A 19,185-nucleotide genomic window follows, 5' to 3' on the forward strand; every position below is an offset into this window, starting at 1 on the left:
TCTGTGTATATGCATGTGTGCATGTGCGTGTGCGTATGCGTGTGCATGCGCACACTCACCATAGTCCTGTAAGGATTAAATGAGATAATATGCTTTTTGTTGCTGCTGTTCAGTTGTTTCAGTCATGTCTTACTCTCCATGACCCAATATGGGATTTTACTGGAAAGACACTGGAGTGAATTGCTATTTCCTTCTCCAGCTCATTTGACAGAGGAGGAAACTGAGGCAAACAGGGTGAAGTGACTTGCCCAGGCTCACACGTCTAGTAAGCCTCTGAGGCTATATTTGAAGTCTTTCCAGTTCTGGGGGTTGGAGTGGAGAAGGGAGGCACTCTATTCACTGCGCCACCTAGCAGCCAAACTATAAAGTATTATAGTATTATTTGAATAAAAGAGGGGAAAAAAGCTAATTTCTTTCATTTCACTGACTTTACTAATAAAGCAAGTAAAATATCTGTGCCAAAATAAAGTTTTTTATGATGCTTGGAAAATCAATGAGATATTTTTATAGATCCCAGATCATATATCAATTATCATTGCTAACAGAGAAGAGGAATAACATTGAAATCCACAGATACACCCCAATTCTCATTTTAACAATTGATTCAAACTCCCCCAGGCATCAAATTCTTTACCAATACAGCTAATAAAAACAGGAAAACAGCCTGAGAGTTTCATTCCATTTATCACTTCACACCCTCTGGTGCCCAAAAGCAGAGAAACTGTCTAAGAGCAGGCAAGCAAGAAGAAGAAAGGAACAGAAGACACAGAAAATCTACACATCAGAGTCAGGCAGTGCGAGAAGAAAGAAGACGTGGTTATAGAACAAAGTATGTTTTTCATACTACACTGTCTTCCCCTTCAATTGTCCTGTGATGTAAACAGTAATAATTATACAGAGGTATCATACTTTTTACAGAATAATCTGTAAGAATGATGTCTTCTAGAACCGAGATAAAGCAAAGAAAATTTTATTGCAAGGAAATTAGTGGTAATGGTAATCTAAATGAAAGAGGAAGGGGTGTGTGGAGGGGGTCCGGTTTTCTTTAAGCAGCAACGTAAGGCATAAAAATAACTTCTCCTAAATATTTATCGAAGAGAGAGAGAGAGAGAGAGAAAGGGAGAGACAGAGGCAGAAAGAGAGAGAGAGAGACAGAGACAGAGAAAGGGAGAGACAGAGATGCACCAGTAAAAATTCATGGACCAACTTTCAGCCTGGTATTCAGAGAAATTTTAAGACACTTGAAAAATGTAAATTTAAATTCTGAAAGGATTGATACCTTTCTTTAATTTTTAAAGGATACACATAAACCACCAAAAGTTACTTTTAATTGTCATCTTAAAAGATAGTATGCTTAAGTTAGACTAATTAACATGAGAGTGAGAAAAGTTTTGTAGTGACGTATAAATCCTCAAATGATGGAATGCTTCAATAAGACACAAGAGAACAATTGTGGCTAGTTGTTATGGTTACTACTGGATTGGTATGAAAATGTATGTACTGAAAACATGTAAGAACTACTAAGCAAGTAAAATGTAATATCTAACAATAATTTCAAGAAATAAACTTTAGTTAGTAATTATGAGGTTTGTATTATTAGCTTAAAACTGAGTGTTCAGTTTTGCATGTATAAATTTCTACCTTAGGATCACAGTTGCTATAGCAACCTGATACTCACATTTTGGGATTTCCTTTTCAGAATTTCTTAAGAACTGTGCTTTTAAAAATTGTATCCAGTTCACATTTTAGTCTTAAGTGAAAGCTTCTATCCATGAAATGCTTTGCTTCATAGGTAATTGTTGGAACAACACAAATCCTTAAATAAGAAACACTGTCCCTCCTTTATTAAAAAATCTTTTAATACCACTGAAATTTGGTAACATAATACTTTTAAATCATCAACAATTGAAAATAAGTGGAAAGCTGTCTTTCATCATAGCAACTGGAAAAAGAGGATGTACATAAGAATTATGAGAGAGAATTAGTTATTTCACTTAATTACCTTGTATATTCTGAGACTTTGCATGGTTTCTTTCCCAAAGAAAATGACCGGACCTCAGAACCATGGTCCAACTTTCTTTTCATCTATAAGATAAAAAAATATATATGTTATATATATGTATATGTTTTAAAATTTTTCAAACTATATCATTTTTAGCTAGTAACCCTGAAAATTTTAAAATTTCCATCTAAATCATAAACTCCCAGAGCTGAAAGGAATCTCAGAGGCTATCTAGCATAAACAGAATATTAAAAAACACACTTACAAACAATGTTAGCAGGATACCATTAATTAAATAAGTGGGAAAAAATACGAAAGCTTTTAAGTGTGTATCCATTTAATCACAAGATGCCTAGGTATCAAGATGGTTAAAACATGTGGAATGGTCCTTTTCATGGGAACATTTAGTTTTTGTTGCTTTGGTATGACATTCTGTTACTGTGTATTTCTATGTCATCTATTTACTCTAAGAAGGGCATGTTTCATGACAGCTTATATAGATAAGAGGCACATTAAAAAGTATCCCTCTCCTCTTGAACTGCATGTGAATTTTAAAACATTCTGAGTTCATTTCTTAGACTTTTTAGCAAAACTAAGTGAACTTTTGAAGCATACTGACATTTACTATGAGGAAAAGACAACAGAAGTTATAAAATCTTATCATAAATATCAACTGTTATTCAAATAATTAACAGGCAAAGAGAATACTGAAAGAGAAAAAAATAACTTCATAAAATCAAAGGGCTAGCTGTCAAAAAAAAAAAAAGAACATTCTTGGGGGAAAAAATCAATTGATTCATCATTAGGTTTCCATATGCACACATATACATTTAGAACTAAAATAATCTTGTACTAAATTAAAATGCCCCAAATCTTCAAAGCAAGGGATACAATTAACATCTATATAAAGTGTTGTGCTACCCTATGAGCCAAATACATATCTGGGATTTAAGTCTTATATCTTGCTTCATTACATAGCACTGCACAAAAAATATTTTCAGAATGCTGTTTTTATTATAATGATATTATGTGTTCACTTTCAGATCTCTTTTTGGTAGAATATCAAGTTTTAGAACATACTTCAATATTAGTCAGTTGAGTTTACCCAAACTACATGTATTTGAAAACTGAAAAGAATGAAATCTGATGGCAAAAATCTAACTTTTTTCCCCAACATTAAATGTTTTCTCCCCTATGTTTGTTCCCTGATTCACTATTGTTTTCAAGGTATATGAGAAAACCCAACAGCCTCCAAAGTGATGGATAGCTTCTTTCATTTCTATGATAAAAAAAAAAAAAAAGCAGCAGCAGCAGCAGCAGCTTGCATTGAAGGAACCTTGTTTTCCTGCCTATTGCCTCACATGGGAACATCACAGAACAACATACTATATAACATTAAAACTAAAAAGAACTCTAAGCTCCCAAAACAGACCTGCAGAGCAATGCTGAGGATAGTGAGAACCATCTTTTTAACATCATGTAGGAAAAGCCAGCACAAACACAGAGAGTTTATTCCTTGGTTCAGTACAGCTAACTGTAAAAGACTCCTAACTGGTCTTCTCTGCTATTTTGGAGAAGTTTCCTTGTTCATTAAATTTGTTTTAAAGTAATTCTTCTTTAAAAAAAAAATCACTGTTTCTCCTTCTTGAAGCAGACATGCTTTTTAAAGATGTAAAACAAAATAAAAGCTTGGACAAAAATATTATTTGATATGTGTCTAAATACAGACGCATAAACTCACGCATCCATGCACCAAAGGACCAGTAGAGAATGCCTTAAAAAATATTCTGGTCTTTGGATAACTATCTCACTGGTGCTTATTTTCACATTTACTAGTTTTAAAAAAAACTGGGTATCTGATCTAATTAAGTTGGTGGTATTGGCTTTCAGAACTTCTCAGGATCACTCATAAATAATACGGGTGCAATTGCCATTTGACACACTAAAAACAAACTTTATTCCCATCTTAGGGATCCTCCAATGAATAAATTGTTCAATGTAATGCCTTAAGGAAATCCTTGTAAAGGACTGTCGGAAAAAAAAATAAAAATAATATATTTACCCAGGAATTCAGAAGTCTTTTAGATGACATACAGTTTACTGAAATACTGACTTACAAATATAATCAATTTTTGCATATTTTGGTATAGAAGGATAATAAATGAATTTTAAAAGAAATGCAAATCTAATTCTCAAGTGCTGTAGCAATCCTATACTTCACCACAACCAAGGGGGAAAATCATGTATAAGATGGAAAAATCATAGCTGTAAGATTCATTAAAAACAAACTAAGGTTAGAGAATTTCCAGGTCAGCATTCAGGGAGCTACATTTCAAAGTCATAATAGATTTTTGGCGATAAATGCTCAATTTTAAAATGGCACTACTTATTCAGATTCCTAAATTCAAGCTTTTTACAGCTCATGTTCTCTTCCTTATTTGCTTTCAATCACAGCATAAAACAGAATACCAGGCATCTAGCCACCCACCAAAATTAGAGGATACTGCAGCCATCTCTGATGATACAGATTTTCCTCCTTAGCCAACCACACACACATGCACAACACAGGAAGAAAACAGATTACTTACTTTGTAAAAAATCATTTTTAACGTGCCGTAGAACCCCATGTTTTCTGTATTTTTCCCCTTCAGTGACTCTGTGCCCCCGTGTGTCCGGCTGCTTGGCAGTCTCTGACAATATAAACCTTTTTCAGGTAGGTATGTCACAGACTCTAATGTGGACATGCTCAGGCACGTCAGAAAAGGAAGATTAGGCAGCAGAACCAGCAACAAAACTCGACTGTAGAGGCAAATGCAGCTCAGTATCAAACCGCTTCTCAGGACACACATACATACATGCAGCCCGACTGAAGAGAACTCGAGGGAATAATGAACGAGAGCCGAGAAGATTATTGGAGGAGACTATGCCCTGTCAAAGCCTTGACTGAACAGATTCCTCCCTTAGCAGCAGAGGGATCAGATTACATCTTCCCTCGAACACAGAATGGTGCAGTCCAGGATTCAGCAATGCAGACTGCACATCAATTATATGGTGATCCGCTCCAGGGAGCCCGTAAGCACACAAGGCACCGAACAGAGGGAGGATGTGGGCAGGAAATGAGACAGCCCCTATGCCACTGTCCCCTCCCCAAACTTTTTGTCTCTTATCTTCATATTAAAAGAGCACAGGATTTTAGGAAAGCATTAAGAGGCAGCTAACATTTTACCAATTCATTCTTTTTACACAACCTAAGTAGCATATATTTTGGGATAGTCTAACAGTAAAACAGCTATTTTTACTAGAATCATGCTTGGTCCTAGAAAAGACTGGAGAGACTGGGTATGCAGAGTCATCAATCCCAAGGAGAGAAATATAATATTATTTGCAGGGTTTGCAATAGCATGCATAGCTCTGGAGGGCACAACATTTGTGACAATTATGTAATATAGATTAGACCTTTGCTTATGAATTTTATAGTCTGTGCTACTGAAGTCAATTAAAAATTTAATGAAAATCACAACTCTTCATACTTTTTCATTCTGTTCCCTACTGTCTAAGAGAGAAGGCTGGAAAACTCACCATTCTCTCATATTTACATGAACTTAAGTTATCACAAGAATGCTGATGGGTTAGTATTAGTCAAAAGGGTAATATATACAAGTTTTACTGAAAGGTGTTTCCCCCCATTCCTTTACTTTGGCACACAGACTGTGTGCATTTTACGACCCTCATTCTCACCAGGTCACATAAAGAAGTATAGATCTATTTTCAAAATTATTTTTTAAAATTTATTTTGACATTCTCATGAACACATTTTAAATAACCAATACAATGAAAATTGCCTAAAAGGTAAACTTTTCCTTGATGGTTTATATTGTATATATGTGTAAGTACAAATCTGGACAATGTACCAATGTTCATCTTGTAAAATGTTGAAAACAACTGGCTTTGGAGGCAATCAGAAGATTCCTTAGAGTAGAAAGGTCCATTATTATATAATCTAGTTAATTAATTCCTCCTCTCCTCATTAATGTACTACATTATAAGCAGAATATTGTGCTTTGAAAGTTTCCTCATATTATTTGGTTTATTACTCTTAAATATTCTCGACTGCAGTAGTAATTGACTTCCTTTAAAAAAATTACTACTCTAAAGATCAAACTAAATCTTTGTTCAGAATAACAAAAAAATGCTTTTACTCACAAATTTTAAGATTTCAAGACAGTCAATCCTGGTTTGAAATGACTGTTGGTATAGAATTGGTACTGCCAATTGCTGTAACTCAATTTAAAACAACGTGTGTGTGTGTATGTGTCACTTGATATTTTCTGTTGTCAACATTTTAAACAATTTGTCATTTGCTCTGTTAATCAATACAATATTTCTTTTAACTGCAACATTAGATGAAAGAGATACAAAACCCTAGGTCAGTGATTAAAACATAAAAACAAGATTACAAATATGAGCTCACTGAATAATAAATAGTAGTTCACATTTATATAGTGCCAGAAGGGCTTTCTTCACAACAGCCCTGTAGGGTATAAGGTTATTATTAGCCCCAAAATACAGCTGAGGAAGCTGCAGGTCAAGTCAGGCTTTAAATCACAATTCCCATGTTATTTCCACCATACCACATTGCCACTCATATGATCATCACTTGAAAATTATACGAACAGAATCAAAGAACATTGGATCACTGTGAGACTGCCATTTAAAAATTCCACTGGCTGGCAATATGTGATATGACCTGATATCATATGATACATGACACAACACTGCACAACAGAAAATAAGACAAAAATTATTGATCTTGAGGGAGAATTCAGTGTATGTATGTATGTATAAATGTGTATAGATCCAGTAGAAGAAAAATCTACTAAATAAAGAATTTATTTTAAAAATGAAATATCTCTGCTTCCAGCAAGAAATCAAACTGCTACAATAATATACATAAAGTTCTTACAGTCTCATTATCTACAATTCTTAGAATTTTTTTTACTATGAACTAGTCACTTATTTATTTATACACTTAAAAATTTGTATAGGAAAAGGAATTTTTATGTTAGATTTCATTGACGCATATATGGAATTTAAAGTGATGGCCCAACATTTTCTCTTTGGAGAAGGTAGGCAACCCTTGGACAGGATGGTCATCAGGAAACATGGTAGAAGGGAAACTAAATTCACTGTTCATGCCCGGTGTGACTTTTTCTTACCATCTTTACACAGTTCCTGCAGGAACTAATCTTAAAACAGCTGATCAGGGAGTAGGTATCCCAAAACCTCATACATAATTAATTAGGTACAAATATCACTAGGATCTTATAACTATGAGCACACAAATTTTAAAAAGTCTACTCCCACCCTCATCATTTAGAGAACTTTAAAAGCAATCATTTAAAATATTTTAAAATTTCCTCCAAATATGTAGTATTTATCTTTGCCATTAAGGGCTTAAAAAGTAAAGTTTTCTTACCTATATGAATTTCAACTACGTAGAATCCAAATAAATGAAACTTTAGCGCCATAGCGTCAAGCTTTTCAATGATAGTACTAGGTCACAATCTAAATCTGAACCACATCGCTTAGGGTTATGGAAGTCTCATCTAAAGTGTTAAATACTTAAAAAGAAATACCAATTTATAAATGGGTTGTACTTCAAGCCAGGTCTTTCTAAGCCAGATGTTTGGAACCTGTAGAACATTTCTACATAGAGACATAAAAACTTAACTTAAAACTTAAAAAAAAAATGAGTGTATATGTATAAATAAAACATTTTTCTATGCAGACTACAGAAATTCTGGGAAAAAAAAAAAAGCTTTAGATTCCATTAAAGAAATCAGCCAGAACAGTGGTAAAAAGAAGGCAAATCCATCCCAGGGTTTACCATCTCCCCTTTGAGATGGTCAGTCCTAGACCTGAAGTAGAAGCCCATTGGCTAGGGAAGTCAAATCCTAAGTAGGCAAGTCAAAAGAGAGTAGCTTGAGTTCCTGTAGCCAGTGGCCAGTTTCCAAGTGATTGCTCAATGCATAAATCCAGTCCATCTGAAATTGCAAAATTATCTTAAATGTTATCAATTTGATATGAAGAACATGTTATTGGATCAATATGGGAAAGCTGTACTATACCTATCAAGTAGATGCAAAAGTTTTCAGTGTAAAAGCAGCATTTTATCATTGCAAACTTGCACTTTCTATGATTTAAAAAAGTTAATTACACAAAATTCTATTGTTAACATTCTGTATATAAAATTGCTGGAATGTAAGTAAGTTTACCAAAAGAGGGGAAAGTAAATAACTACAAAGGAAAAAAAGTATTCATTTCTTTTTTTGTACAAATATTTATAAATAAAACAGCAATTATAACCTCTTCTAATATGCTTATACATAGTCAATTTCACTCACCTAAATATGAATTTACCTTACTTTATAACTTAGCCATAAAAGGTAATTTTTTTATGTTAGGTTAAAGTCACAAAAGTTTTCCTTCCTGTATATATTTACTTAGCAATTTCACCGCTTATAAACCTTTTTGAAAAATTAAGTAGCCATCAACAAAGAGGTCATAAAATGCTTATTCCAATACAACTCCACTGGTTTAAAGGTATATACAGAGAACAAATATTAAGCAAGACTTTCCAACCAGTTGTATCTTGATGCACTGAAGTGAGAAAGAGCCATAAATAGGAAGGATAGTAGAAAGGTTCTAAAGATAATTGGAGGTGCAGCTACATCACTACATGGCAATGAACTTCAGGGAAACAATGGCAATAAATTATCCAGTCAAGCTGCTGTTTGTCTAGTAGAAGAAAAGTAACTCCTTTTGGAGACTGGGTTTGAGTTGGTTTCCAGTTGGACACAATAGCAAACAATATTAACCAATGAATGCAAATCCAATGAACAACCTTCCCAGGATCACAGCATTAGAAAGCAGTGTTAGATGAGTCAATGGTCTTTTATAGCCACAATCAAATAGAAAATTACTTTAGGTTGTGGTATTTGTGAAAGCAAAGAACCCATTCATCTTTGCTATAAAATAATAAGGTAACAATGCAGATATTTGCATCTTTTAATTACTATGCTAATCTTGAAATACTTTTATATCCCATTTTTAAACCAATAGGAGAAAAAAGTTTCAACTCTTAAGTGTCAACAATCCTTTTGGTTTTATTGTCATGGCAACCTTTACCCCACTGTTATGGTGGAAAAGCCACCAGCTACAATTACATTTCTGGCCCTGGGCATCCTCTCTGGATCCAGGAGAGGCTGTTTAAAACTTTAACCCAGGAAGAAAGGAATGTCGGGCATGTAGAGGTCATACCCAATTCTGTGAAGCTTCACTAACTCACTGTCATTAACCTTCTGGTATGCAATTTCATACTGACAGGGTTACAACTGGATTTGGCAAGCTAATGATTTTGTTCAATAACAGTAATCATTAGTTAAAACAATATGCACATCTATCATTCATTTTTTTCACTTGGACATGGAGGTAGCTGTGTACCTTATCAGAATATTCCCCAAGTCAGCTAGACTACTTATCAGTTAGGGAACAGATTTTTTTTTTTTGGCGGGGGGGCGGGGGGAGGAGAGTGTTGGGGGCATTGCTTTATTGCAGATCAAAATACATAAACCTTGTAAAATCACTAAGCCCAAGATTTCATATAGAAACAAATATAAGAAAATTGGGGGAGTGTGGATGAAACAGGGAAACCATTTTGTTGTTAAATAAAGATCTAAGTTTCAAGGATTATTTTAAAGGTAAAAGGACTACTGGTCAAGTGAGATTGTAATTTGATTGAATAGGATATTCCTTCCAGTGGTGTAAATCAAGGCCTATCCATCCTGTATGACACAAGTCCTCAACAAGATACTACAAGCTTGTTGACTAAGTAAAGTTAAGAAAGACTGGGCGGCAAGGGGAGAGGAAAGGGGGAAGAGGAGGAGGGGTGGCTTTTTCACTTGCTACCGACATTTCTTTAGGATGCCAGTAGAACACTTGGTCTGCCCCACTGTGAACCCTTGCCTTCACCATGTGACTCCTCTTTTTCACTCATGTATTCCCTCATGACATCCTTTACCCCAGTTTTTTCCTGAAGCTCCTTGTTTGTATATGTTGCAGCTTGCTCACATGCACCATATGCCTCTTCATTTCCCTCTGTATAATATTCATTTAAAATTCCTCAGACACCTGAGTGTTCCATGATAATTATAAAAAAACTGGCTTTTGTTTATGGGAGAAGTCTGAGACTAGTGGAGTAAGGAAAAACAGGAAAGATATATAATATATACAAAAACAAAAGAAACATTTTTTTTGGGAAAAAATGTTAAAGGATAATGTAAAAAAGTTTCTTCTTCATGCCTGATGCTCTCACTGTGAAAAAAATATATAGGTTACGGACGACAGAAATTAACAAATGGAAAGAATGATGGTCTTGTAATTGAAGCCTTGGTTAGAACCTAGGCTCTGATTTGTTGGGCCACGTCTTAAAACATCTCCACGATTCAGTTTCTTCTTCTGTAAAATAAAGTGAGGATGTTGGAATAGATAAACTTTAAGATTTCTTTTGAGCTCTAAATCAATGAAATGAAAATCATGGTATTTTCACTATACATTAGAACTTTCATTAAAAAAAGATCCTGTACTTTTTTCTCTAGTGTCCAAGCTACTCATAAAAATCTAGTTGTAAGGAGTCAGTACTTGATTCTAGGTCTTCTTGATTCAAAGCCAGTCTCTTTATCCACTATGCCAAATTGCCTCTAATTCTATTCATGGTCACCACCCCCAGAGGAAAAAAATTACAAAGAACAGGTTTGCAGTGTTAGATGCTTGCCAAAGATCCTCTTAATTCAAGTAATATTGTGCACCCTGTCCTTCTCATAATGCCAATGAAACCATCTGATGATAAGCCCCAGTAAGTCAGTAGAGAATAACTCAACTTGTCAAGAAAACCTAAAAATTCTTAAAAGTTTCAGGCTGATGTAGAAGGATACTGAGATACCAAGCCTTTCGTGTCACTCCCCCTCTATGAAGTGGTCTAACTAAGAAAACTATTTAATTAATTTAGTTAAGAAAAGTATCTCCTGACCTCATCTTTCACCATGTGGAAAAGAGAATGCTTAGATCAAGTCATTTAAGAGGGATTGAAAGGTTTTAGGAAACTTTTTTTTTTCTAAGGTGTGCCAAAAGTTATGGGACTATTGTTGTGCTTGATGAATTAAAACTGTTCATTAAAGTTTCACGAGCTCTGTAACTATGTTTTATTTTGCTGTGGGACTGTGTCCCTGTTTGGGAACAGTATACATTGTGAGTAGAAATGGTTTGGGTCAGATATTTACAAAAACATAGAGAAACTCTGTCCCTTTTGCATTTATTAACAGAGATGCTTAGAATTAGAATAATTCAATTAATAAATTTGTTCCTGGTAGGCTCTTTTCCAAAACACAAAATAAACAATTTTTCTTCTACACTAATAAATGAATATAACATTTCAGGAAGAATCTCAAACATTTCTGAACAAGTCTCTTAACCAAGCAAAGAAAATCCAAATAAATATGAAGAATCAAGTTGGGTCCAAGCGAATGAAAAAGTCTAAGAGTGTAGGGGATATGAATGTTTTGTTTTAACAAAGAATAAATTTCGTTTGGTAACCCATTTGGCTACCTCTTTTAAAGGGTACACTGTTCCTGATGGTACTTCCTGGACATCTCCAGTCATCCTGATGAATATCTGGTCACTGGATTTGGATGGCTCTGGTGACCCGCACAGCCCTCCCTCACTCAAAACAAAGTCAAGTGCAAGTCATGTCATCATTTCTCTGATGGCATGGTCTTCTTCAGCAACAGAGAACAAACACACCCACAATTCTAGTTTGACTCCTGGCTAACAAAATTTTGAGAACTGTAAGAAATCTCAGAGAACATTTATTTGTCTCAGCTTAGAAATAAGGAAACTAAGCCCCACTCTGTACATTTCTTGTATTAACTCAGTTATTTACATATTCTCTCCATTTGAAAATGAACTCTGTGGGGTTCTAAGTGGCTAAGTGGCACAGTGAATAGAACACAGGCCCTGGAGTCAGGAGGATCTGAATTCAAATTCGACCTCAGACACTTGACATTTACTACCTGTGTGATCTTGGGCAATCACTTAACCCTAACTGCCTTGCCTCCCCTTCTGTGGAAGCAGAAGCAGGTGGGGTTTGTTTGTTTTTGCCCTTCTTTGTATCTCTAGAAGTTAGAACAGTGCCTGGCGCAAGTTCTCAATCAGTGCTCACAGGTTAAGGGTTCAGCTTGTCCAAGGTCACAAAGCAGCCTAGTTTAGTGAATGCCAGTTTAGTGCTTTTTCTGCTATTCAGGAAAACTCAAAGATAGGCCTTAAGCTGAGTCTCCATAAGACTGCCTATGAGTCAAGGCAAAAAAAAAAGTCTATAGCAGCAACATTTTACAACTGACCCTTGTGGATAAAAGTCTTGATTTTCCCAGTACTGGACACGTAATCTAAACAGGATAAGCCAGCTGCTCCTCTCTCTTAAATACCATGTTTCTCCTTGTCAGAAGATAAGAAGGAATGAGAAGGTGTGGAACCCTTAATTAGCTAATGTAGTTGGCAGTTCAAAAAGGAAATGAAAAGCAATGGATAAAGGACATTTGTAAAGTATGAATGCAGTGTGGTGTAATGGATTGAAAAATCTAGATTCAAACTCAGCCTCTGACACATACCAGCTATGTAACCCTGATTAAGTACACTCAACTTCTCAATGCCTTTCTAACCATAAAACAACAGATGACTGGTCAATCTGATTGGTAGAGGGAATTCCCGAAACTAATAAAACAACAGAATCAGATCAAAACAAAACAAATTAAATCACTAATCAAGATTTTGCAACCATCTACAAAGTAATGGTTCTCTGCAGGACTTCTTAAATTTTTTCGGCTCAAGACCTCTTCAGCCCTTCTTAAAGGGCACCAAGAAGAGCTAGCAACAGTGTCCAAAATGCATTGATCCTATTGGTTTAAAAAATTAATATCTCCAATGTGTATATTTATCCATTTATAGACATAGAAATGTACTAGTGTATTAAAAAAAGCATTGTGGGATAGCGAACAGATAACTGGCCTTGGAACCAAGAAGACCTGGGAATGAAGCCCTCATATTTAATGACCCCATAACCCTGGGGTAAGACAATTAACCTTTCAGTGCTCTAGGCAATTCTCCAAGACTATCAGTAGCGAAGAAGGTACAAACCTACAAAGGCAAAGGAACTTCTTGATCACTGTTTCCTATACCAACAAGTAAAGTCCCTATCCCTACTACTGAACTAATAACGTCCCCCTCCCCTCCTCAAAATATAAATTAAAGGATGAGATAAAGATGACATAATATCTGATCCTAGAATAAACAGGGAGCCACTGAAATTTACCGAGGAGGGGAGTGGCACAGTCAGACCTCCACCTCACTAACTGGGAAGAAGATGAATTAGAGAGGAAAGACCGATGGCAAAGAGACCAATTAGAAGGGTACTACCTAAATCCAGGCAAGATATGGTAAAAGTCAAAATTATAGTAGTGGTCATGAGAAAGGAAAAAAGGAGACAGATAAGAGAGATGTTGTAAAGCTAGAAATAATAAGATTTGGTAAGTGATTGGACAACTGGATGAAGAACAGTGAGAAGTAGAAGATATAATATTGAGGTTGGGAATCTAAGTCATTGTTAAAGATGATAGTACCTTCAATAGCATAAGGACGTCTGGAAGAGGAGCAAATTGGAGAGAGGGAGGAGATAATATAATATGATTTGTGCTGAAGATCACAACCCATCTACCCCATTCACTCTGTGAGACTCATTCATTCTATCCCACACAAAGTGAAAAGGGAGAACTCTTATTTGCAGGTCACTAATGCCCAGTGATGCTCATGGGGGTAATCTGGGGAGCAAAGGGTGAGGCAGATATTGCCAACAGTACCTATGCAGTTGCTGCTGTGCATGTGTCCATATAGAAACTGTGAGACTGGGAGCTTATAGAAAGGAATGGGAAGAATGGGGAATAAAGGTAAATATGAGATATACCCCCCCAACACACTCACATACACACGCACACACAGGCATACACACACACACACACACACACACACACACATACACACAAAATTGACTATTTTGAGGAGGGAACGATATGACCTGTCTCAGTTCTCCCAAACTGATTGATCTCACACATCCTGTAATTAAGCCATGGCCCTTACTTTGGAGATCACTGAGACTGAGGACAGAAGAGAACTGCTGGACATGGTAGCTGCCTGAAAAAAGCTTAAAAGCTAGCTGAGGAGACAAGAAGGGCAATAATATGACAAGAGTATAATCAAGAGCTAAATTGTGAAGTAAGAATATAAGTTTTATGGGAATTCAGAGAAGATTAATATGGCCTGAAGTAGTAAAAAATGCTTGATAGTGGGCATGAGCAGGGGCTTAAGAGCATTATCTATACCTTTAAATTATTCATGTAGTTCCTGTTTCCATTACTATAACTAGTAAAAATTGCATGTAGACATGCAAAACACTGAAAGAAACATTTTAGATCGTTACTATGTAGGATCTTTTCCCCCAGACATACTCAGTAACTAATGTGATCAAAAGTTTAGAACTAAAAGGGACCTCAAATTTGGACAACGGTTAACAACATTATTATTTGTTCACTTTTCAAGAGGCTTTCAATATATTAGATGTTATGCTTTACTCTTTAATTTCAAGGTGTGCTGTCCATCATATCATACCTCCAAGAACAGTTTGGCCTAGCTAATTAATTTCTAGGAACATTTCTTCTCTGCTGTGACTTGTGACTGTAACTTCTGGACTTCAGAGAACTTATATTCCCACCCATTCTACCCCACTAGGTTTGAGTATAAAATGTGAGGATTATGATGTTTTTCCCTCTAATAAAAATAAAATCATTACAAAGATTTTTGCATTTCATTAAGGACATTAAAAGAAGGATTATCAATATAACACTTGGAGAGGTTAATTTTCATGAAAAGTTCTCATAAAAATCTTACACATAAAAGAGAGTTGAAAAGTACTGATTTATCTGAACATCAGTGTAGTAGATACCTTGCTTCTTACAAGTAGGTAGCCAAAGGTTCTGCCATCCAAAGATACTCAGAAAATCAATAATTGGCCTTGATTTATTATTCTTCCTGATATGAATTTTGTCTGAACCAAGTATCAACTTGCAAATTTAAGTCACAGACTTTTTCTCTATAACAGCTCAAGGGTTTTTATAAGCCAGAGAGTAGTGTTCCTAGTGTGTTGGTTGGTTTTTTGTAGGAGTGTTTTGTTTATAGCAAGAGCTACTACTATTATCAGGGCTCTCTTATTAAACAGTGTGGCGGTATAAATGCATGGGCAACGGTAATATTATTCAGCAAATAAATAAAATTTATAGAAGACTTTAAAGTTTATAAAGAATTTTATATTTCTTATTTCACATAAGCCAGAAAGTAACCCTTTGAGTTAAGTGCTATGGGCAGAATTATTCCTATCTCACAGAATAGGAAATTAAGACTCTGGGAGGTGAAATAATTTACCCAGGTGGAAGGTGCACAGCTGATGTCAGATGAGAGGATAGAACCTAGGCCCCTGACTCCAAGATTCCTACTCTGTCACAATGACTCTCAATAAAACAGCATATATATGTCTACACAAAAATACTGAAAATGTAGACCTATGCATGAGAAAAGTTAAGAAAATTTATCTCCCTTGCCTTTTTTCACATGTTTGGGGCAGGGGGCAAGGGTTTCAGAAAAAGTTAAGATGTTAACTTTTAAATGTGAGTTTGCAAAGCTACTTCCCCCAAAACACATTTTTACTTTTGGTTAATCTTTATTACAAGAAATGGTCTTTGAGACAGAGGAAGGAGAAAAGATACATTCAGGAATTTAAATTATATAAAATCAAAAGAAGATACATTCAGGAATTTAAATTATATAAAATCAAAAGATTAGGTACAAACAACAATTCAGTTCCATGTCTCATTTTAATGTGAAGCTTAAATTTAATCAAGAAGTAGCAAATCAATATTTTATTTTCTAACAATAAGCTCTTACAAATGAAAAAAAGTTTTACATGCTATAAATGTATTAATTTTAAGCATTAAAAGGTCATTTTATCATTAGCTTAAAATCTTTAGGATTTATGCTTCATTAGTAATTTTTTATAGTGTTAAATTTCTCTGAGGGAAATGATTACAATAAGTTAAGAACAAAATGTTGCTATCAGCTTTCAATCAACATCTCATATGAAAACTCAAGGCTCTATACTTTTTAAAATGAACTAAAATGAGAATGTTTTTAAATTATAAGAAAAATTTGCTATAATGACTTACATATTGGTTACATATTGGTACATATTACCCTTAACTATTGTAACTTGAAACTTTAAATCTCTCAGTTTTATCCACAAATCAGGATTAAATCTATTAATAATACAACTACTTGTAATTTTATGGAAATGCTTTTGTGGTGTGTTGACTCCCTCATTCAGTCTGATAAAGAGCATTCCTAAACTTAGCTTAGAGCTCAGGCAACAGACCACCAGAACCACACTTGCTTTAAATGATTATATTTTATTAACAAAGAAATACTGTGTTCAAAGTATCTTGCAAGTTTTTTTTTTTTTCCAAAAGTCAGTTGTCTACTCACTGTGGCACAGGTGGATAAAGCAACTTTTTGTAGATAAATAAAGTATTAGGAATATAAACTTATCATCTACTGTAGGCTTACCAAAAGGATCTTTGATATAATTCAAGTAGCAGAGAGGAAAACAGGGATGAAATCCACCTCGTCTTGTTCTGTCATGACTTTTATCTCCTCTTCTAGGTCTCACTATTTTGAAAGCTTTTCATTCGATGTCACTGGGGGGTTATGAGTATTTGATTTGGCAACATCTATTAAAAATGATGTTCTTCAATTTGATGGCTGAATTGTCATGCCTGGGTAATTGTGAACATTTTTGGTCTGTGATAATGATTTGACTCCAGTATAGTTTGTTGCTAGTTATTGGTATGTATGCAGATCTGTTACCCGACAGCTTATGAAGACTACGTAACGCCAGTCATCAGGTCACATGTGGCTGGGTGCTCAGCAATCACTGAATCTGTAAAGCTGATAGGGATGTGGTACGTAGTTTTTACCATTTATTATTGTGACCATTGCTGTCATTATTACGGTTATTACTACAAAAGCCTTTGGACCTATTAGAACTTACTCTCTTCAGGCATAATCTTTAAAAAACCCAGTCTGGGGATAAAGCATCAGAAGAGGATTTTTTTCTTTTTGAGGAATTAAAGAATTTCTGAATTGAAATAATGGCCTCCTTATCTAAATATCAAATTAATAAGAATAATTTTATAAGTTTGTTCTAATCTATATGGAATAAATGTATACAGTGACACTTCTTCCACAGTTCACAAGAACTGTGCTGGCTGGGCTATCATGAAACTAGTTTAATGAGTCACATGTAGTACCAATGCAGTACTGAGGCAAACTTTTATCAAATTAACTCTGAGAAAGCTTCCTGATTTTCTGTTCTAATAAAATTTTCTATACAGTAGTCATATTTTCAATTTTCAAGTAGAACTGATGCCTAACATCACGCACGGTTTAGCAGAGTACCTAGCACACAGTAGTTGCTTAATAAAAGCTCACTGATTTATTCACTGATGGTAAAATGGTAAGCTGCTTAAACTACCTTTTTTTTTTTTTTTTAAAGATTTTCAAACCCAAGAGGTAAAAAAAAAAAATACATGTTTTGGGTAAGAAATACTTTTTTTTGTTAAATCCTAGATCTTAATGCACATTCTTTTTCTCCCACTTAACCATGGTGGTTTAAATGTATCATTTTTTTTTTTTTTGGTGAAGCTGCAGGGATCTTTGAAGTGGAAGAAAGTTTCTTAATAAAAAGGATAAAAGTAGAGCTCTTCTAAGGCCATGATCAACTATTTTCCTGATAACATCACTTGCTATGAAGAAGTCATTCTGAGATCTCTTCGAATAACTAACAATCTATAATAGGATTTCTTATGTAGGAAAGTTCCTTTATAACAAACAAAAGGTTCTATAAAACAAAGAATGCCCCAGCAAGTGGGCTGAAGCATTAATGATTTAATTACTATGGGTTCAGCACAACTTTTTTCCAATCTCTGTACAGTAAAAAATACAGGCAGTATAAAAAACAATTCTCACTCATTTACCATGAAAGTTATAAGTGAAGTTGAGGCAAAGAAAGGGAGTTGGGAATATACTTGAACTCTTAGCATTGGATCATAATTGCATTAAAGAACAATTGCATTTTCATTCTTTTCATACATTTCTTGTTTAAAAATTCCAAAGTTCCATCCAAATTTCCAAATTACTCACCAAAGGGAAATATGCCACATCAACCCCACTCAAGGAAATAGAAAACTTCCAAGAGTTTGGAGGAAGGAAGAAGAGTCAGGAGAAAACTAAGTGTTCTTCATGCGTCCCATAACCCTTCACTCTCACCTCAAATTAAGAACTTTTTTTTTCTCTTACTAATTCATTGGTACATTTAACAAAACAGGACCTGGAAGAATTTGAGTTAAATCATTTTATCTGTGATGTAACTTCATCCATAATGTTACAGTGTTACCTTTACTGTTTCAATAATGAAAATAATGTAACAGTATATAGTTCTCAACTTTTATGCACTGTAAAGTGATAGTTCATTGATTTTTTCATAATTAGATCCAAGTATTAAGCTGATAGGGCAATAAATTTACCATTTCTGAAGGTAGATACCATATTTAACTTTTGTCTAGTAGAGCCTCAATCATCATACTAATATACTATAAGAGTACAACAATATCAAGCGAATTGGGATGGGATGACAAGGCAAATCCTAACATATTTGAGGATTCAAATTATAAATTAAAGTCTAGAAATTTATAAAAGTCATAAGATTTTAGAACCAGGGAAAAGCCTCTGTTTGAAGAACTCTAGTGACGGGGAACTGACTTCAAGAAGTAGCTCTTTCCATTTTTTTGAGTTATAACTGTAGGAAGAAGCAAGCCTTTTCTTCTAATTCAGTTGGTATCTCTTTTTAATGTGTTTCACCCATTACTCCTTATTCTGCCTACACACACACACACACACACACACACACACACACA

General features: G+C 34.8%; 1 protein-coding gene across 5 annotated transcripts in view; it reads right to left on the bottom strand.

Moving 5' to 3' along the window:
• Nucleotides 1-19,185, bottom strand: part of FBXW7 (F-box and WD repeat domain containing 7) — a 289,833-nt gene that overhangs the window by 32,909 nt on the left and 237,739 nt on the right. For 4 of the 5 annotated variants that reach the window (XM_072621264.1, XM_072621261.1, XM_072621262.1 and 1 more), the window contains one exon: nucleotides 2,003-2,085. In XM_072621264.1, the coding sequence (XP_072477365.1) occupies nucleotides 2,003-2,085 (83 nt within the window). Of the gene's footprint in view, nucleotides 1-2,002; nucleotides 2,086-4,590; nucleotides 5,029-19,185 lie in introns of those variants that run through there. The other variant, XM_072621263.1, reaches the window with a different exon arrangement.

Source organism: Notamacropus eugenii, chromosome 6, assembly GCF_028372415.1.
Source record: "Notamacropus eugenii isolate mMacEug1 chromosome 6, mMacEug1.pri_v2, whole genome shotgun sequence".
Taxonomy (NCBI): Eukaryota; Metazoa; Chordata; class Mammalia; order Diprotodontia; family Macropodidae; genus Notamacropus; species Notamacropus eugenii.